Consider the following 22,022-nt stretch of genomic DNA (forward strand, 5'->3'; position numbering starts at 1 on the left):
TGAATCGCAAACTGAGTGGAAATCATCCTCAATTACAGGGACACAATTCTGAATGTGGCAAATGTAACTTTCACAACCATCTTCCTGAGATTGAGAGTTGTAAAGGTTTACATAAAATGAATTGACAAATGATGATATTGTAATGGGATCTTTGCATAAAACATAGTTCATTTTGAGTGCAGTTGTAGTTTTTTGTAGTTTCTCTTTTCAAGTGCAAAAAAGTAACTAGTGTTTTTTTCCCCCTCTTCAATCCATTTGGCTCTTGACCTTACAAAGGCGCCCTTTGCCAGATTCGTGTAAGTCTGTTCTAATTCTAGTTGTAAAGACCTGAACACAGACTCCTCTTCTTCAGATAGAATATATTTCTTTAGAAAACTGTCAAGCTTGCTCATCATCTCCTTTTCTCTATTGTTCTTTAATTGCATCACATCTTTGGCGCGTTTAATGGCTACCGCTCTGACTTTATATTTTAAAAATTCCCATCGACTTCCATGACCCAAGTCTTTTCTAGCAAAAATATCTTTAGCTAATGATTTGATGTTTTCAATGAGATCAGTATCTTTAAGAAGTGTATTGTTTAATTTCCAATATCACTGAGTACCTTTTGATTTTTTAGTAGCTTGTAAATTTAGGGAAATCAAGTGATGATCTACATCTGTAACAAATTGTAACAAAAAAGGGGAAATTAGGAATAAATCTATTCTGGATTTACGTGACATAGTTTTGTTGGTCCAGGTATATCCCTTAGCATCCGGATTGAAATAACGCCAGCCATCCTCAACACAGAGATCCTTGCATAATGTAATGATAATGTTACTATTTTGAAAGTTCTTACTCGTTCTAGGAGGAAAACGATCAGCAGATACATCAGGTGTTTCATTAAAATCCCCTGAAATAATTAGAAAAGCCTCAGAGTATTTGTTGTGTAAATCCTGTACTTTCCTGGTACATTGGGTAAAAAGGGAGCATGTGAGTTATGTCCGTATACATTACAGATGATGAAAATAGCATTGTCAAGTTTAACAGTTACAATGACCCATCTGCCCTCTTGTGAAGATGTGGATTCTAGAATGTCACCTTTAAACTTGTGAATAAGTGTCAACACACCAGCAGAATGATTTGACCCATGACTAGTATGTAAACGCAGGATTATACCTGGTGACGACAATTTTGCTACAGATTAGTTTTTGATGTGTTGGTGTCGCATAATGAATACGTAGGGGGAAATAGCTGTTTTGCATTCTTTCTAACGTCTTTGCACTCCGAAATGACAAACTTGGTAGCTAACTACATGTTTATTTGAAGTGAAAATGAAAGCAACATACAAAACCTTTTTTGTATTTTATGTCTTGATATCGAATGTTTTTGTGAACGCGTTCGAACCAATCTCAACCACATTTGTCGGTTTGGGATTTACAGCAGTGGGGCGGAAAATGTACAATTATGTATATGGTGAAAGTTGCGATTCAAAATGGATTACTTTTAATTCAACAGGTATGTGCACAGCTAAATATTAAATGGTTGATGTGTTAATGTGGTTTACTTAGGCTATTTGATCGTGTAGACACAGTCAGTCCTTTTGCGTTTTAATCTTTCAATTGCTTATCGATCTCCACCAATATACCGCTGGCCTACTTTAGAAAACGAGAGTTGACTTTAGGATCGTTAAATATTGTGTGGAGGAAGTTCGGGTGGTAGGCGGGCGGCTTGAGAAAACGATACCTTAAATCCATAAATGTTTCAGTCTTGTGCAGTTTATATCTATAGGCTGCATATAAGTTGTGAAGTGAGTTAGGAACAACTGAATCAGTGCCTCTTATAGTTTTTACATCGGGTGCAACTTTGGTTTTAGAAGTGGGGGGGGACATAAACATAGAGGGGGTCCTCCCTCAGAATGGTTTTGGGCATCTATAGCTCATTTACTGCATTTCTACTCGGAAGTGAGTTAGGAACAACTGAATCAGTGCCTCTTGTAGTTTTTACATCAGGTGCAACTTTGGTTTTAGAAGTGGGGGGGACATAACCATAGAGGGGGTCCTCCCTCAGAATGGTTTTGGGCATTTATAGCTCATTTACTGCATTTCTACTAGGACCGGTCCCGATAAACCAAGAGTAGTATTTTCTTTTGAGCAATCTATTAATAAATGTTTTAAACGTGTATTTTTCCATATATAGACACACCCTATGAGTGTTAATAAAATCAACTGTAAGTACTGAACTAGTCAGCTGCTTTTAGCACACTGTTTGATTAAACAAAAGACACACAAATGACTCAAAGGGAGCCGGAGACCAAGATAGCCTAACCAGAAGAAAAAAAACCTGTTCCTGACCCGCCTTCTCCTGCTGACTTTCACAGATTCTGCTGTTATGCTCCTGAAGTTGCCGGTAATAGACTATACCAGCGGTCGGCAACCTTCTCCATTTGGAGTGCCAATTTATCCTACCATTTCTACCAATTTCCGTGCCAGTTATGATTTTCATATACAATTTTGTGGAACAGGTTCATTTAATTTATTATAGTCTTTGTATCTCAAAATCATTGTCTGTGGTTAATTTACATTCTATCTAAATCTAAATGAAAATTATACAAATCTAAAAGTTACTTTTATTTCCATTTGCCAACTATGTAATAATAACCTACATAAAGCCAACACATACAAACATTACAGCCGGCAGGTAGAAAATACAAATAAATATCCTATAAATTACACTGGCTACGAATGGCTTGTCTGCAACGATTTTGAAACGTTGTATCAACTGTCAACTGTCAAACTCGTGCTAGTGTAGCCGATGTGAAATTGCTAGATATTCAGCGCTAGTGGCGTTTCAATCGGTGACGTCACTTATTCTGAGACCTTGAAGTAGTGGTTCCCCTTGCTCTGCAAGGGCCACGGCTTTTGTGGAGCGATGGGTAACGATGCTTCCAGGGTGACTGTTGACGTGTGCAGAGCGTCCCTGGTTCGCGCCCAGGTCGGGGCGAGGGGACGGGCGTAAAGTCTATACTGTTACACTAGCAAACTTGAGACATTGTATAAAATAGTCTAGGCCCTCAGTTTCCAGTGCCAGTGATCTCGAGACAGACACAGCTGTAGGCTTTTTGTGCAAGGGATAAGAAGTAATCAGGTATTTTATGACATTTCCACTGGATCAGAACATTACATTTTTCACTTTGGTTATCGAAAGGGAGAGCTGAAAATATTGTTCAAATACTTTGAGAACCTATTGTCATTCACAATTGATTGTAAAAACAGACTTTGTTTACTTGCTGTTTTGAGGTGAAGAAAAATTACTTTGAGAAGCTCCAAAGCTTATTAGTGGGGCTGAGTTAAGACATCAGAAATACCATCAGACATCCCCAAATGGGCACATTTATAGCCCTACATTTGCGTGCAGGCCAGGTAGACTAGTCCTACTTCTATATGTGTAATTAGGTGCTTGTCCTTACTCAAAATTGACAGGAGCATTTCAAACAAAAGACAATGAATAAATGGACAACTCGTAAGTGTAATGAAATAAAACAAACTTGTTTCTCACAAGTGTAGCATAGGTTGTGAGTTCTGCCAAACACATGTCCACTCCGACAATAAGAACTAATGGTAAATGACTAATACAAATATATTGAATGCATTAACAGAAATGACCATAAACAAACAAACATTGCAGATTAGAATTTATGGGAATTAACGTTAAATGTTGGCTACTACTGGTAATGTAAACTCAGCAAGAAAAGAAATGTCCCCTTTTCAGGACCCTGTATTTCAAAGCTAATTTGTAAAATCCAAATAACTTCACAGATCTTCATTGTAAAGGTTTTAAACACTGTTTCCCATGCTTGTTCAATGAACCATAAACAATTAATGAACATGCACCAGTGGAACGGTCGTTAAGACCCTAACAGCTTACAGACGGTAGGCAATTAAGGTCACAGTTATGACAACTTAGGACACTAAATAGGCCTTTCTGCTGACTCTGAAAAACACCAAAAGAAAGATGCCAGGGTCCCTGTTCATCTGCGTGAACGTGCCTTAGGCATGCTGCAAGGAGGCATGAGGACTGCAGATGTGGCCAGGGCAATAAATTGCCATTTACGTACTGTGAGACGCCTAAGACAGCGCTACAGGGAGACAGGGAGTTTTTGATAGCTGATCATCCTCACAGTGGCAGACCACTTGTAACAACACCTGCACCAGATCGGTACATCCGAACATCACACCTGCGGGACAGGTACAGGATGGCAACAACTGCCCGAGTTGCACCAGGAACACACAATCCCTCCATCAGTGCTCAGACTGTCCGCGATAGGCTGAGAGAGGCTGGACTGAGGGCTTTTTTAGGCCTGTTGCAAGGCAGGTCCTCACCAGACATGACCGGCAACAATGTCGCCTATGGGCACAGCAAACCTACCGTCGCTGGACCAGACAGGACTGGCAAAAAGTGCTCTTTGACGAGTCACGTTTTTTTATCAACAGGGGTGATGGTCGGATTCGCGTTTATTGTCGAAGGAATGAGTGTTACACTGAGGCCTGTACCTTCCTGCAGGCTCATCCTGACATGACCCTCCAGCATGACATTGCCACCCCAGCATGACAACACTTCTCATTCTGCGCGTGACTTCCTACAAGACAGGAATGTCCGTGTTCTGCCATGGGCAGCGAGGAGCCCGGATCTTAATCCTATTGAGCACGCCTGGGAAATCTTGGATCGGAGGGTGAGGGCTAGGGCCATTCCCCCCAGAAATGTCCGGGAACTTGCAGGTGCCTTGGTGGAAGAGTGGGGTAACATCTCACAGCAAGAACTGGCAAATCTGGTGCAGTCCATGAGGAGGAGATGCACTGCAGTACTTAATGCAGCTGGTGGCCACACCAGATACTGACTCTTATTTTAGATGTTTGATTCCCCCCTTTTTGTTCAGGGACACATTATTCAATTTCTGTTGGTCACATGTCTGTGGAACTTGTTCAGTTTGTCTGTTGTTTAATCTTGTTATGTTCATGCAAATATTTACACTCCACTCATTACCTGTATTAACTGCACCTGTTTGAACTCGTTACCTGTATAAAAGACACCTGTCCACACACTCAATCAAACAGACTCCAACCTCTCCACAATGGCCAAGACCAGAGAGCTGTGTAAGCACATCAGTGATAAAATTGTAGACCTGCACAAGGCTGGGATGCGCTACAGGACAATAGGCAAGCAGCTTGGTGAGAAGGCAACAACTGTTGGCGCAATTATTAGAAAATGGAAGAAGTTCAAGATGACGGTCAATCTCCCTCGGTCTGGGGCTCCATGCAAGATCTCACCTCGTGGGGCATCAATGATCATGAGGGATCAGCCCAGAACTACACGGCAGGACCTGGTCAATGACCTGAAGAGACCTGGGACCACAGTCTCAAAGAAAACCATTAGTAACACACTACGCCGTCATGGATTAAAATCCTGCAGTGCACGCAAGGTCCCCCTGCTCAAGCCAGCGCATGTCCTGTCTGAAGTTTGCCAATGACCTCCTCTGGATCATCCAGATGGAATGGGAGAAAGTCATGTGGTCTGATGAGACAAAAATATAGCTTTTTGGTCTAAACTCCACTCGCCGTGTTTTGAGGAAGAAGGATGAGTACAACCCCAAGCACACCATCCCAACTGTGAAGCATGGAGCTGGAAACATCATTCTTTGGGGATGCTTTTCTGCAAAGGGGACAGGACTGCGCCGTATTGAGGGGAGGATGGATGGGGCCATGTATCGCGAGATCTTGGCCAACAACCTCCTTCCCCCAGTAAGAGCACTGAAGATGGGTCGTGGCTGGGTCTTCGAGCATGACAACGACCCGAAACACACAGCCAGGGCAACTAAGGAGTGGCTCCATAAGAAGCATCTCAATGTCCTGGAGTGGCCTAGCCAGTCTCCAGACCTGAACCCAATAGAACATCTTTGGAGGGAGCTGAAAGTCCGTATTGCCCAGCGGCAGCCCCGAAACCTGAAGGTCTGTATGGAGGAGTGGGCCGAAATCCCTGCTGCAGTGTGTGCGAACCTAGTCAAGAACTACAGGAAACGTATGATCTCTGTAATTGCAAACCAAGGTTTCTGTACCAAATATTAAGTTCTGCTTTTCTGATGTATCAAATACTTATGTCAAAGCAATAAAATGTAAATTAATTACTTAAAAATCATACAATGTGATTTTCTGGATTTTTGTTTTAGATTCCGTCTCTCACAGTTGAAGTGTACCACTCCTTAGATAAAAATTACAGACCTCTACATGCTTTGTAAGTAGAAAAACCTGCAAAATCTGCAGTGTATCAAATACTTCTTCTCCCCACTGTATGTCTGAGATTATATGAACATGAATGTACATTCAAAGATATCTGTATCCATTCATCATCAATATTGTGTTGAGTACTGACCGTTCACCATGACCGTGTAGTCTGTATAGCTGTTCATACCGTGTCTGTTTGAAAAGTAGGGAATTAGCTAGGGAAACTGACAGATCAATAACATTACATTGTTAAACTGACTAATAAAAACTTCAGACTATCAGTCTAAAATCGTTTTGTCTGCTGGTTCCATCGTTTAATTCAGGTCTAGTGTGATTGAGACAAAAATAATATCTAAAGTTTGTGGGCTAGCCAGGTAAAGTTAGCCAACTTTTGGCTAGCTCTAATTGTACATCAACTGGTGAAAACTAGCTAAGTTAGTTTGAAACGGGACAAAAAGGCTACAAAACATTTCCATACACACAGCAGTCTGTAGCTAGAGCCTCGAGATGAGCTGGCTGTGGTAGCTAGCTAGCTGCACTACCGTTTAAAAGTTTGTGGTCCTTTTTTTGAAAGAAGAGCATTTTTTTGTCCATTAAAATAACATAAAATTGATCAGAAATACAGTGTAGACATTGTTATTGTTGTAAATGACTATTGTAGCTGGAAATGGCTGATTTCTAATGGAATATCTACATAGGCGTACAGAGGCCCATTATCAGCAACCATCACTCCTGTGTTCCAATGGCACATTGTGTTAGCTAATCCAAGTTTATCATTTTAAAAAGCTACCACAACGTGCCATTGGAACTCAGGAGTGATGGTTGCTGATAATGGGCCTCTGTACGCCTATGCCAAAAGTTCCCGGATGTCGTACTACATTGGCCATAATATGAAGTATGCACGCAGAGGACACTATTTCTGTACTTTAGGGCCCATAATGCAATTCCTCAGGAAATAGGCATTGCTTCACATCGTTTTCAGATTTGAAGAAAATGGCGGGAAATATGTAGCTGAAGTTCAACGAGAGCGGATACAAATTCATTGCTTTAACTAATTATGACAAATGTTAAGAAAATGTTGAACAATGTAATAAAGTAATGACTTTTCAAATAAGTTACCTTACATGTTATGTAAGCTCCTTACGAACCACATAGCATATCATTACATCAGTATGTACCGATATGTTAGCTAGCCACCTAACATTAGTTGGCTACTTATACATCAAACTTGCCAGTATTTTAACTATAGGCTATCTTAACTAACTACCCAACTAACTACCCAACTAACTACCCTAACTAACTACCCAACGACTTGATTGTTCCCGTCATTTAGCTAAATGGTATAGTCGTTGTGCCTTCTCAATGGATATTCGGGTGACTTCGCTCTAGCTATCTACTCCGATTTCCGAGCACTCTCGTCTGAGTGTACCAGAGCACAGAATAATTGATTTACGGGTGCTCAACACCCGTTGAATATGGCCAGTGTCAGTAAACGTTGGCAAAAAAGAGTCATTGTTTCCAGCAGCACAGTTAGTCACCAATGGATAACATGAAAACTGCCGAACCAGCTCTGCTAGGGCGAGTAAAATGGTTTGAGTGGTCTCATTTGTGTCTGGAAGTAGCTAGCAAGCTAGCCAACATTAGCTTGGGTGCTTGACTGCCGTTGTAAGGCCAGAACGCTCAAATCAACCCTACTCTTCGGTGTGAACGTCCAGTGTGCACACTGAGAGTGAGAAACGGTCAGAATTTACAAACGGACAAGCTGACAACTCTCTGAATTCATGGGCACACTGGAACTCCAAATTGAATTGAAGAATACACCTGAAGTCATAAAATGTCTAACTAGTAATTTATGCCAACTAGCTAGCAAGAGGTTGCATAGCAACAACAACTTCCTGTAGACAAGCAAAGAGCTAGTACACTCAAATGAAAGTATACCGTTCATTTACAGTATACTAAAATTAACTAATAGTATGTAGTGTATATAATCATTGTAGTATACAATATGTAAGTATGGGTATCCGAACGCCGCTATAGCTATCTAAATCAGGCAAAAAAAATATCCTGCACCCCCTGACAAAAATGAGTCCACAATCTGGCTGTAGCCTACACCACAGTTTCTATATTAGCGGGTTAGGGTTGGATGCGGACCTTATCACGTGTTGTGACTATCATTGTGATGACATGCTGTTTAATCTAATCAATTACCTAACGTTTAATTATTACTTGACTATATTAATCATGCAACAATTAACTCATTAGTAACCTGGGGCACCACGGGAAAAGTTTGTTTGATGAGTTACCGTTTCTCGAATTATCTCAAGAATATCATAATTTCGATATCATATTAGTCATCAATCAACCATTAATTATAATTGTACCTCATTTTGAACATAGTTGACTTCAAATTTGCACGAACCCCAACATAAATGATGAATCAGCGATATACAAATTGGCTTAATTATTTATTTATTAACTAAATAATCACACAGAAATACATACACACACACACACACAGCATAGTTATTGGTTACTAACACAATGCAATGATCGTTTCCCAGTGGACTAAACTGATATGACTGCTTGTTACACAATGTGGCGGATTCAAAAGAGAGGGAAAGGGAGAGACAAAGGAATTCAACTATCAGGACGTTTGTAAGCTATGCTCATGGGAATATGAATACTTTGCACATGAACGACCGCTCATTCGACAAGAATTGCAATGTATATATTTATGTCTACGTCTTTCTCTGTCATCCCTCTGTAGAACTCGCATGTTCAGTGGGAGGTTTTCAAGTGATGTAAGACTCTGGTCATGTAAGTCTGTCAGTCTGTAAGGTTGTCCACCAGAGTTCGCAATGTCCTTTGAAGTAGGCTTTTGTTCTGGATGTGTTCGTTAGAATGTATACTACAGATGTGTACCACGAAGTGTTCTCGTCTACGTTTGAGTTTCCCAGACTATTTTACATATACAGTTGAAGTCGGAAGTTTACATGCACCTTAGCCAAATACATTTAAACTTCGCAATTCCTGACATTTAATCCTAGTAAAAATCCCCTGTTTTAGGTCAGTTAGGATCACCACTTTATTTTAGAAATGTGAAATGTCATAATAATAGTAGAGAGTGATTTATTTCAGCTTTTATTTCTTTCATCACAGTCCCAGTGGGTCAGAAGTTTACATACACTCAATTAGTATTTGGTAGCATTGCTTTTAAATTGTTGAACTTGGGTCAAACGTTTCAGGTATCCTTCCACAATCTTCCCACAATAAGCTGGGTGAATTTTGGCCCATTCCTCCTGACAGAGTTGGTGTAACTGAGTCAGCTTTGTAGGCCTCCTTGCTCACACACGCTTTTTCAGTTCTGCCCACACATTTTCTATAGGATTGAGGTCAGGGCTTTGTGCCACAACTTTGGAAGTATGCTTGGGGTCATTGTCCATTTGGAAGACCCATTTGCGACCAAGCTTTAACTTACTGACTGATGTCTTGAGATGTTGCTTCAATATATTCACATAATTTTCCTACCTCATGATGCCATCTATTTTTTGTGAAGTGCACCAGTCCCTCCTGCAGCAAAGCACCCCCACAACATGATGCTGCCACCCCAGTGCTTCACAGTTGGGATGGTGTTCTTCGGGCTTGCAAGCCTCCTCCTTTTTCCTCCAAACATGAAGATGGTCATTATGGCCAAACAGTTATATTTTTGTTTCATCAGACCAGAGGACATTTCTCCAAAAAATACGATCTTTGTCCCCATGTGCAGTTGCAAACTGTAGTCTGGCTTTTTTATGGCGGTTTTGGAGCATTTGCTTCTTCCTTGCTGAGCAGCCTTTCATGTTATGTTGATATAGGACACATTTTACTGTAGATATAGATACTTTGGTACCTGTTTCCTCCTGCATCTTCACAAGGTCCTTTGCTGTTGTTCTGTAATTGATTTGCACTTTTCGCACAAAAGTATGTTCATCTCTAGGAGACAGAACTTGTCTCCTTCCTGAGCAGTATGACTGCTGCGTGGTCCCATGTTGTTTATACTTGCGTACTATTGTTTTGTATAGATGAACGTGGTACCTTCAGGCGTTTGGAAATTGCTCCCAAGGATGAACCAGACTTTTGGAGGAGGCCTACATTTTTTTTCTGAGCTCTTGGCTGATTTCTTTTGATTTTCCCATGATATCAAGCAAAGAGGCACTGAGCTTGAAGGTAGGCCTTGCAATACATCCACAGGTACACCTCCAATTGACTGAAATGTCAATTAGCCTATCAGAAGCTTCTAAAGTCATGACATAATTTTCTGGAATTTTCCAAGCTTTTTAAAGACATAGTCAACTTAGTGTATGTAAACTTCTGACCCCTTGGAATTGTGATACAGTGAAATAATCTGTAAACAATTGTTGGAAAGATTTGTCATGCACAAAATAGAGTCCTAACCTAACCAAAACTATAGTTTGTTAACAAGAAATGTGTGGAGTGGTTGAAAAACAAGTTTTAATGACTCCAACCTAAGTGTATGTAAATTTCCTACTTCAACTGTACAGCTACAGACTGTGAATGTGTAGTCTCGTCTTCACCTTCGTACACTGGTCTTCTAGTTTTAACCATTACGTGACGTCCGGTTTACACCGTCCGCCTGCTTGGTCTAATGTAACTTTCTTGAGGACTACTCCATAAGCACTCTGGCAAAAGGGGCGTTCCATCATTTTGGCATAATGTCTGTGCTCACATGGGCGTGGTTTCTGACTTGGCAAAGTTTATATGGAAAACGATTTTTGACTCCATACTGCAGTGCAAGAGGGAGAGAGTTTATGACCGGTCATTAAAGTCGTACAACCTGCCCCACTCCCCCTCTTCTTCCACTCTGGTGTGGGGGGGGTGGTCTGCCATCCATGTGTTGATCCTCACCCATGAGGGAAAGTCATAACAGTCGGGTGGTTGTGGATGGGTTATTAGCAATTGCGGGCGGGCGAGTAAGAGTGAACAAACAGCTAACTGATGCACCGCTAGCCTACTAAGCAGCTGTGCCCTATATGCGTAACTAATCACGTTATTAAGATAACCACCTATAATTAGTATAGAAATAATGGTGGTGTATTCATAGCACATCCCATTCATTGACACTAATAATTGACTTTTTCCCTGTCATCAGGTTTGGAAGTGGCCCTAGATCGGAAGCTGTTTGGTCAACATGTTGCCTCCAGAGTCATCCAGAAATCTGTAACAGGTTTCATGAACAATAAAAACCCTAGAAAGCCCCTGGTGCTCTCTCTACATGGCTGGACTGGCACAGGGAAGGGCTTAGTCAGGAAGTTGATAGCTGAAAACATCTACAAGAAGGGCATGGCCAGCAGTTTCGTCCATCAGTTTGTGACTTCTACTCACTTCCCTAATTGGAGTCAGCTGGAGAACTACAAGGTAAAACAAGTATTTTGTTATATTGAAGTGTAATCCCCAGTAACCGTGGCAGGGAAATTCTCAATGGAGAATTAGGCTGTAAAAAATCACTATGGTGCATATTCTATATCAGTGGAATTCAAATCTTACCCTACAAGGTCTGGAGTACTGTTGGTTTTCTGATCTACCTGATAAGTAATTGCACCCACCTGGTGTCCCAGGTCTAAATCAGTCCCTGGTTAGATGGGAAGAATGAAAAAGAAAAAAGCAGTGGAACTGGCTTCAAGGTCCAGATTTGGATTTGAGGGTTCTTATATGATAGGGAATGTACAGTATCAGTCAAAAGTTTGGACACACCTACTCATTCCACATTTAAAAAAAAAAACTATTTTCTATATTGTCGAATAAGAGTGAAGACATCAAAACTATGAAATAACATATGGAATCATGTAGTAACCAAAAAGGTGTTAAACAAATCAAAATAAACTTAGTTAAAAAGAACAGCTCATAAGCAAAGATAAATTACAGTCTGTAATTACTTTAAGACATAAAGGTCAGTCAATACGGAACATTTCCAGAACTTTGAAAGTTTATTGAAGTGCAGTTGCAAAATACACCAAGTGCGATGATGAAACTGGCTCTCATGAGGACCGCCACAGGAAAGGAAGACCCAGAGTTACTTCTTCTGCAGAGGATAAGTTCATTAGAGTTACCAGCTTCATAAATTGCAGCCCAAATAAATGCTTCACAGAGTTCAAGTAAAAGACACATCTCAACATTAACTGTTCAGGGGAGACTGCGTAAGTCAGGCCTACATGATCAAATTGCTGCAAAGAAACCACTACCAAAGGACACCAATGAGAAGAAGAGACTTACTTGGGCCAAGAAACACAAGCAATGTGAGATGTCTTTGTGAGACGCAGAGTAGGTGAATAGATGATATCTGTGTGTGTAGTTCCCACCGTGAAGCATGGAGAAGGAGGTGTGATGGTCTGGGGGTGCTTTGCTGGTGACACTGTTGTGATTTATTTTGAATTCAAGGCACACAACCAGCATGGCTACCACAGCATTCTGCAGCGATACGCCATCCCATCTGGTTTGTGCTTAGTGGGACTACCATTTTGTTTTTCAACAGGACAATTACCCAACACACCTCCAGGCTGTGTAAGGCCTATTTGACCAAGAAGGAGATTGATGAGTGGAATGCCAAGTGGAGCGTGGAATGCTGCATCAGATGACCTGGCCTCCACAATCACCTGACCTCAAAACAATTTAGATGGTTTGGGATGAGTTGGACTGCAGAGTGAAGATAAAGCAATCAACAAGTGCTCAGCATATGTAGGAACTCCTTCAAGACTGTTGGAAACACATTCCAGGTGAAGCTGGTTGAGAGAATGCCAAGAGTGTGCAAAGCTGTCAAGGCAAATGGTGGCTACTTTTGAAGAATCTCAAATATATTTTGATTTGTTTAACACTTTTTTGGTTACTACATGATTCCATATGTGTTATTTCATAGTTTTGATGTCTTTACTATTATTTTACAATATAGAAAATAGTAAAACATTTAAAAACGTGGAATGAATAGTTGTGCCCAAACCTTTGACTGGTAATGTACATCTGAATTTTTTTAAATATATTTTGCGGCTTTCTTGTAATCTATCTTCACTGCTGTAGATAAGTCTGTGTTTTTACTGCTGTGACCATCCCTCAGTCTCAACTGCAGCAGTGGGTCAAAGGCAATGTCACCAACTGCCCACGTTCCATGTTCGTCTTTGACGAGATGGACAAGATGCACCCTGGCCTGATCGACTGTATAAAGCCCTACCTGGAATACTATGAAAATCTGGATGGGGTCTCGTACCGCCAAGCCATCTTCATCTTCCTCAGGTAGGCCAGACAGACTAGCAGTGTGTGATAAGAATTCCTGTGTTGTTTTTGGATACTTATGTATTTTTTTAACATTTTGGATAAACAGTCAAATATATTAGAGATCCATCATCTTTCCCACAACTTAATGACTCGTTGTAGTGACCATGGTTTTACTTAGGTAAAAGTCAGCTGTCAATCAGATACGGCCCCCCAAAACTAAAGTTCAGTTACTTCAGATTTTTTATTTAGCAAATAGAATCACCACACATGAACCTAATGCATTTAGAAACTACTCCATGTCCGGACCAGTGAGGAAGAAAAAGAACGTTGAACCCAGCTTAGAGTGGCAATACGCAACTTTTATGGGCGACCTGACCAAACTCACATTGAAATGTGAGTAATAGATCTATCATTCTACTTGAAGCAAGTCTAAGAACGAGTAGATCAGTAATGTGCTCAATTTCTATGCTTCCCATTCTTAAGTTTTGTTTTCGTGTTGTGGAGGATGAATCAGAATTAGTTGGGTAACATAGATAAATAAGATGTTTTATTTATATAATATGCTTATGTGAGATTACTTGTCATTAGAATGTCTCCCTTTGGACTATACTGTTGGCAGTTGCATTTTTCCCTTCTCAGCTAGGGCTCAGTCACCTGGGGCCCAGAGAGGGGAGAGGTCAGAATGGAACATTGTTTTCATATGTGAATGTGTCTGTTAAACCATGTGAAGGGATGGCATGATTAAGGGGGAACCAATTATCTCTTGGCTCCACAATGTCTGTGCGCAAGTCACTCCCCTCAGTGAGCTTGTCCAGGAGTGGGGAGAAGAGGGGGTTTACTTGAGATGGGAGAATATAGAGTTGACAATTGAGTTATGCCTTGGATGAGTAATGTTTTGGTACTATGAAGTACCAGGAACGAGATTAGAACCTCGTTTTAGAGACCAGACTGAGCGATAATTTATAGCGAATGCAATCTGGCTAAGGGATACTCCTTTCTCAAGTAAAAGGCCCTTTGTGAAGAGTTCCTAAGATCTGTGGTTCGTCATGTAAGTTGAGAGGGGTGTATCTTTGCTATAAAAGATCTCAGTTGCCATTATGTTGGGACTCTCAACAATTCATTATAGATAGTGAATTGTTGAAAGTCACAGGGCTATGGTAAAGCTCATATTATTAAAGATGAAGTTTAAGTATAACTCTGACTGGTGTGTGGTTTGTAACTCTCCTCATTTGGTAATACAGGAAATTGCCACGACAGTGTCGATTATTTTCATTTTTTTACACCAGCTTCAAGCAGCTGAAACAACAATATTATTAGTTGTAGAAAATATATTTCACAGTGGTTTAGATGGTACAGTGATTCTTTACTAGCTTATTTAGTCACATAAACTGAAATTAGGCTAACTATTAGAGTTTTAGCAACCAGGAAATTTCTGCATAGTGCAACTTTAATATCTACTAGTTTGTTTTGCTCATCTCCATAGCAATGCTGGAGGGGAGAAAATCACGCAGGTGGCCCTGGACTTTTTGAAAGCAGGTCGAGACCGAGAGGAGATGACATTGCATGACTTAGAACCAGCTCTCTCCCTGTCCGTGTTCAACAACAAGATGAGTAAGCCACCTCTTTGCTGTCCTTCTTCAGGGCTGAAGCCTAACTTATGCACTTTGGTAACTCTTTTTTAAATATTTAACAAATCATGCACATGTTTGTATAAGGTCAGGATTCTCTCCTTTATGTTACTACGCCTGGGATTAGAAGACCGGGGATGTTATTGGAGTCTTTTTAGACCTTCAATACAAAGATTACTTGTGATATCTATATTCTGTGCATCTACCTTTCTTGCCCCTGCCCATTTTATGACTATCCTTACCCCCTAGGCACTTGTGTACATCTTAGAGGATTGGGTAAGCAATTGGTGGTAGCTTCTTCTTGCCCATCTCATGACTGTGTCCCTCCCTCCCTTTCTCTGTGTAGGTGGGTTGTGGCACTCTAGTCTGATAGACAAGAACCTAGTTGACTTCTTTGTCCCCTTCCTGCCTCTGGAGTACAGACATGTGCTGCTGTGTGGCATGGCAGAAATGTCCGCCAAGGGCCTGGAGCCCAACCAGGACGTGGTTGACCAGATGGCCAGAGAGATGATCTATTTCCCAAAGAGCGAGAAGATCTTCTCCATCACCGGCTGCAAGACCATCAGCGCAAGGCTAGATTTACTGCAGACTGACTGATCTAATCATAATGAGTAGTAATTTAGGATGAAAGGTGGTTTGTAGGTCTGATCAGTCGTTCTGCATTTGCTGACGGTAATGTAGACGATCTCCGAGGGAACAGCTACTGTATCTATCTACCTCCTACTCTACTGTTTGCACTTTCTTTTTTAAATGTGAAAAAAACATGTTGCCCCTTTTTCTCCCCAATTTCGTGGTATTCAATTGTTTTTAGTAGTTACTATCTTGTCTCATCACTACAACTCCCGTACGGGCTCGGGAGAGACGAAGTTTGAAAGTCATGCGTCCTCCGATATACAACCCAACCAAGCCGCACTGTTTCTTAACACAGCGCGCATCCAACCCGGAAGCCAGCCGCACCAATGTGTCGGAAGAAACACCATGCACCTGGCAACCTTGGTTAGCGCTCACTGCGCCCGGCCCGCCACAGGAGTCGCTGGTGCGCGATGAGACACGGATATCCCTACCGGCCAAACCCTCCCTAACCTGGACGACGCAAGGCCAATTGTGCGTCACCCCCAGTTACAACAGAGCCTGGGCGCGAACCCAGAGTCTGATGGCACAGCTGGCGCTGCAGTACAGCGCCCTTAACCACTGCGCCACCTGGGAGGCCCTGTGTGCACATTCTTAATGAGAACATCTCCGACCAGTCGGAGTGAGGAAGTCAGTGACTGATGATGACCCGCCCCTCAGGCCTCCCACCGTCAACACAACCATGTGGAGAACATCAACGGCCTTGTTCTTGTCGTGTCACTTCTCCCTGAAGATGGATTACAGAGAGAGAGGATGCCAGATTTAAGAAGAGATATAAAATGAAAACACTGAGGGGAAACGCTATTCTTTTTAACCAATCAAGGTGCTTGTTCCTGATTTCTATTTTTTTGTAAATGATTACCTCCAAATAATGATTTTCTTTCTCATGGAATTCTGCTGCACATGAACTGTGGCAAGTGAAAATTAGTTGTGTATTAGAAACAAATGTGGTTTAAAGTTACAATCTCTAGTACTGTAGAAAGGGCCCATGGAGTTGGTGGAAGAATCCTTTAATTCATGGCCACTTACTCAGCTTGGCCAGGGGCGCTTTAATTAGGTCAGGTGGAAATGTCAGACAGATCTCAACTCCATAAAAGGAGGAAATCTCCGATCTGACTGCTTTCTCTTCCTTAACTCCGTCTAATCCGGAAGTTCTGTGTGTCGATGAATCCACGTAAGTCCACCAAATCTGTTACCTTTCATCTGAACCTTTCATCTGAACTATCTGTTGCGATCGGGAGAGTGGGCCATAAGTTATTGTTTATAGTTATTACCGCGGAGCGCAGCTTGGAGAGCACGCTTCAAACCTATTGTGTAATGTGAATGGTCAATGATCACGGCCCTACGGATCATCACAGGCCAATTATGCCATCGATATATGGTTAATATGTCATGAAATTACATGTACATATGAAGACACTTGAAAGGGTGAAATATGAAACGTCATCGTTTGCTGAACTGATCGATTCTGATATCAAACCAATGGGGATTATTAGATTGAATAACCAATCACTGTTTGTATTATTCTTCTCATGATTATGATTAATAGTTACGAGCATAAATTACTCAAGGATGATTCCTATTGACTTCTTAATGAACTGATTTGTTGAATTCCCTAATTATGTTTATAATGAATGATTATGATTTGATATTTCTGATTATGAATTTGATTGTATACATGTTATCAGTTTGATTGGATACATGTTATTCTGTTTCCTTTGTTATGCAGCACAGACTACCCAGTAAATATACCACTTTATGGTTAAAGGAATTCCTGCCTCAGTCTCATCCATTCCTCCCCACACAGATTCCACTAATCTGTCCTTCGAGCAGGATCATGACTGAGCTAAAGACAGGTGAAATGGAGGGAGAGAAGGAAGAATTGTCTCCACTGGAAGGAAGGAGAGAAGAAGAAAGCGCAGCTGAGGAAAAGGTATTGGAACAAATGAAAGATCCAGGAGCTAAGCCTAAAGCAACAAGGAAGGCTTCATCCTCAACCACCAGAAATACCAGACAAGCACCTGGTTATCTTTATTATGTGGTCGAGTTTTCCACATCAAAGGGAAAGCCCACCAGAGCTCAGTGGTGATGGATCAACTGTATGTTTCAGCCATCAACCATCCCCGGAGAGCCAAGGACCGGAAACTGCTTTGGGACGAGAAAGTGGTCTACAGGAAGAACCTATGGAGGAGGTAACTCCCACCGCACAGGTCGACCAGCTTCCTGAGGCAGGCTCCGCTCACCCCTTAACTAATGGGAAATTGTTGAGGCACTCTAGACGGAGTGAGAGTTCGACCAGTGGATACCCCTTTCGAAGTGGCCATGGCAGCCGCCATTCACTAGCCCTCAGCGATTCACAGACCGCTGTCCTACTAGCGTTGGAGGAAAGAGCGTCAGATTGAGGTGGAACGACAGGCTGACGAACGTTGTCACCTATTGGATGTGCAGGCCCGTAGAGCTCTACGGGAACAGGAATTCATTGCCAAGGACCTGGCACAGCAGTGACAGCACCGTCAAGCAAGAAGGGAATTTGAGGAGGCACGGATGGTCTCATCCTTCCTGGAGAGGAACGAACAGGGAGTTGACCTGACCACCCCTCCACATGGACCTAACCTGTCTGGGATACTAGGGCCGGACAAATGTCACCACTCTCTAAACGACAGAGGACTCGCAGTCCATGAGATCAATGTGATGGTTATATTCTTCAAGAATCAATGGGTACATATCGTTAATTGAAAAAGATTTGGACAGCCGTAAGTATTGCAGGTTTCCCCTTTAATTGTAATTGAAATTGTATCACCTGAAATATTGTCCACTGGATACCCATTGTGTATTTTATATCTGTTGTCAATACCCAGTTTACCAATACCTAAACATGGATAAATCTGCCTTTACTTGCATCTATTTTGCATTTGTTTTTAATCCTTTCATTCACCAGAAGCATTGTGTACATTTTCAAAATCTGCTGTAAGTTTATCTTTGGGGGTAGTCATGACATGCCTGTGAGGATCAGCTCTTTAGAGATATCCCTCACTCCAGCAGAGGGGAAGAGGTGGGGGGGGGTTTATGACCCCTCACGCCCGTTGTATATTATAAGGCAGCAGACCAACTCCGTTCTGGTCTCTGAGATATCGTAATGTCTTTGACCCTTATGGAGTATCTACCTCAGAACTGTCACATGCAATAAATGGACTTTGGGACATTATATTTCATAAACCAAAATGTGGAAAATGAGGGCAGTTGGCCTATGAAAATGAATGTCAATTTTGTCATGTAATTAAAAGTTAAATGAGGACGTTATGACATACATTGTAACTTGAAGAGTTTTCTTAATATGTACATGATGTTTACATACTGTGCATTGTGTAGAAAATATCCAGATCAAAGAGAATGTTTTTGTAAAGATGAACTGAATTTAGTTGTCTAAACCAGATCCTGGTAAGTCTGATACCTTGCCTTGTAACTAGCTACACCTCAGGGAACCAAGGGAGCGTGCCACAATGACGTAAATGCCCTCTTTTCCCCAGGGTATAAAGCATTTGTGTTAAGAGTTAACACATCAGACTAGATATCACGTGCTGCAGCCTAGGTCTACTATTTTTTGACCGCAAAACGCAACACGAGGTTGAAGAAGACAAAGGAACCTCTTAACAATTAATGCTACAGTTGAGTAGCTGTATCTAAGAAGGGGAATTCAAGCAGGACCACCTGGTTATTCTCTCCAAGCACTGCTTTTCTTCCCACTCTGGGAATATCTAAACGGCTGATTAGCCATCCTCAGAAGACCAATCTTCCAGAACGAGTACAAGGAGCCAGACAACTAAGGGAAAGGACATTGTGACACCTTGTGGACAATCAGAGACTTGCACCCGGCCATCCGAAGAACAAGACCCACTAAGCGGAACGCGGCCCACGAAGGCCTGGGCCCATCAGGAACTCGGCCCACGAAGAGACACCCAACGGAGACCTTCAACCAGTAAATACATTCATTATAATTCTGACCAATAAGAGCGGGCAGTTCAGGGCAAGGTGTTAGGGCTAAACTAAGCATAGTTTACAAATGTATCCAAGTGTGCTTTTCTCTCGTGCACTTTCTCTCTCTCTTGAAATCTCCATCTGTGTAACGTGTCATATAGTGTTGGCCCGCTAGGGACCTGAGTAACTGAATTAAATTCTAATCAATAATCCTTAACCTAGACTGTATGTGTATCTTATATTATCATTTAGCTTGTTAGTAAATAAATAATCAACCCAATTAGTGTGGTACGGAATGTTTCAGTGAGACCCGGGTTTGTGCAAATTTAAGAATTATGCGACATTCAGAATGAGACTTATGAGGAAATTAAATAATTAGTGACTGCTAAGAAATTGATATTCTTTGAGTTCATTTGGGAAACGACAACATATTAAACAAACTTTCCCATGGTGCCCAAGGTTTGAGTTAATGGTTACCTGATTAATTTAATCACGTAATTATAAAAATAGTTAATCATTCTTTGAATAGCATGTCATCACATTAATGATAGTAAATGTCACGACAGGGTATATTTAGTTTTCAGTCCACCAATTTCAATTTTTTCAAGGATTATCCAGATTTGTCCTAAATCATTTAATTGAGTAGTCCAACAGTCCTTCTTGATTAAATATCTGCAACGAAGTAAATCCAATTGTAATATGTTTTAATATAACTTAACCACAATTAAACAATTGTATATTGTATGTACAACTGTATACTGTGCCTTAGTTGGCATACTGTTCCCGGTCTAAACAATGCACAAAATAATTACAGGAAGGAAGGTTTGCAATTTTTCATAAAAATGTTTTGTTTGAGTACATGAAATATCTAACATTTTTGAAGGTAATGTAAGAACTCCTACTGTTAATTCAGGACATCAAAGGAGGCATATTTGTAAATGTTACTCTACTTTTTTTTGTCAAGCCCAAGCATTAAAGCTCTGAATATTTACAATAAATCTCAAAGCATTCTAACTTGCTCATTTATGCATATTTGGATGCATTATATTGATGCGGGACCATAACAATTTAGCTGGGATTTTAGTCTATGGACAGGTTGTAGGCTTGTCTGATCTAGTCAAGAAGTGTAATATTCTCTTTCTCATCTCTTCCCTCACCTCCCAGATCATGGCATGCAGGGAGGTCAGCTCCACACTCTTCACCCCTTCTGGTGGTCTTGAAAACAGGGCCGTCATGACGTTGGTCATCACTACACTATAACATCAGCAGCAGTATGACCAGTCTGATGGTGAAAGCTATCAGAGGATTGGCTTCAAAAGAAACACATAAAACATTTTTTATTTAACCTTTATTTAACTAGGCAAGCCAGTTAAGAACAAATTATTATTTACAATAACGGCCAAACCTAACCCGGATGACGCTGGTCCAATTGTCCGCCGCCCTATGTGACACCTCTAGCAATGAGATGCAGTGCCTTAGACCGCTGCGCCACTCGGGAGTCCTAAAATTAGGGGATTGATCATCAGCAAAACTGATCCCTGATCTAGGATCAGTTTTGCTCTTTTGATCATGTTGAATAAGATTACATGGACAGTGAGGACCTAATCTTAGATTAGCAGTCCTACTCTTAGATCTGGGCCCATTTTCATAGTGTCTAAGTGTCTGTGGAAATATGTCAATATTGACCAAATCAAAAAGTTAGTTCCATGTTCAGTTTACCTGTGACAATGAGGGAGTGGAACTCACTCAGAGAAGTTATGACAGAAGAGGGAACACAGACGTAGTTCCCTTGGTGGAAGTCATCTGTAGCAGGGAAGAGGAAGGCAGCAGAGTGGTTGACAGCTGGCTGAGTCTGGGTTCTGTTGGAGCCAGTGACCGTGAGAAAGAAGGAGCCTCCTGGGTACTGTGGCGGAGTGGAGCAGGTGATGGTGAAGCTGTATCCACATAACACCTCTGGCTCCTGGAGACCCCTCCCATTGGGGCAGTCAGAGATATTAAGCTGGAGCAGGAGATCTGAGCAGATCACCACAAAATAGGATGGTATTTAACCAAAATCAATTACTGCAAATGAAGCATCCTTTCTATGGGAAAAATACTCAATTGCAGATTCAGAGCCATCACATTTAAAGGGTATCATAAGTATCTCTTCTGGAACAGTGGTTTAGCATTGAAACAGGAAAGCCACAGCCCAGTTGTCAGCACACCACTTCTGCAACACCCATTTCTTGAAAGAAGCCGCTCTAGCCTTTAGCTCAGTGCGGATGTTGCCTGT

At 41.4% G+C, this 22,022-nt stretch overlaps 1 protein-coding gene across 1 annotated transcript; it reads left to right on the forward strand.

The window, feature by feature from the left end:
• Positions 1–1,198: 1,198 nt before the first annotated feature.
• Positions 1,199–19,084, forward strand: LOC115101095 (torsin-1A-like). Its single transcript, XM_065004742.1, has 5 exons — positions 1,199–1,494; positions 11,404–11,669; positions 13,360–13,535; positions 15,001–15,128; positions 15,492–19,084. Exons 1-5 carry the CDS (start codon positions 1,311–1,313, stop codon positions 15,740–15,742), a joined length of 1,005 nt encoding a protein of 334 aa, XP_064860814.1. The 5' UTR covers positions 1,199–1,310; the 3' UTR covers positions 15,743–19,084.
• Positions 19,085–22,022: the final 2,938 nt, after the last annotated feature.

Source organism: Oncorhynchus nerka, linkage group LG19 (assembly GCF_034236695.1).
Source record: "Oncorhynchus nerka isolate Pitt River linkage group LG19, Oner_Uvic_2.0, whole genome shotgun sequence".
Taxonomy (NCBI): Eukaryota; Metazoa; Chordata; class Actinopteri; order Salmoniformes; family Salmonidae; genus Oncorhynchus; species Oncorhynchus nerka.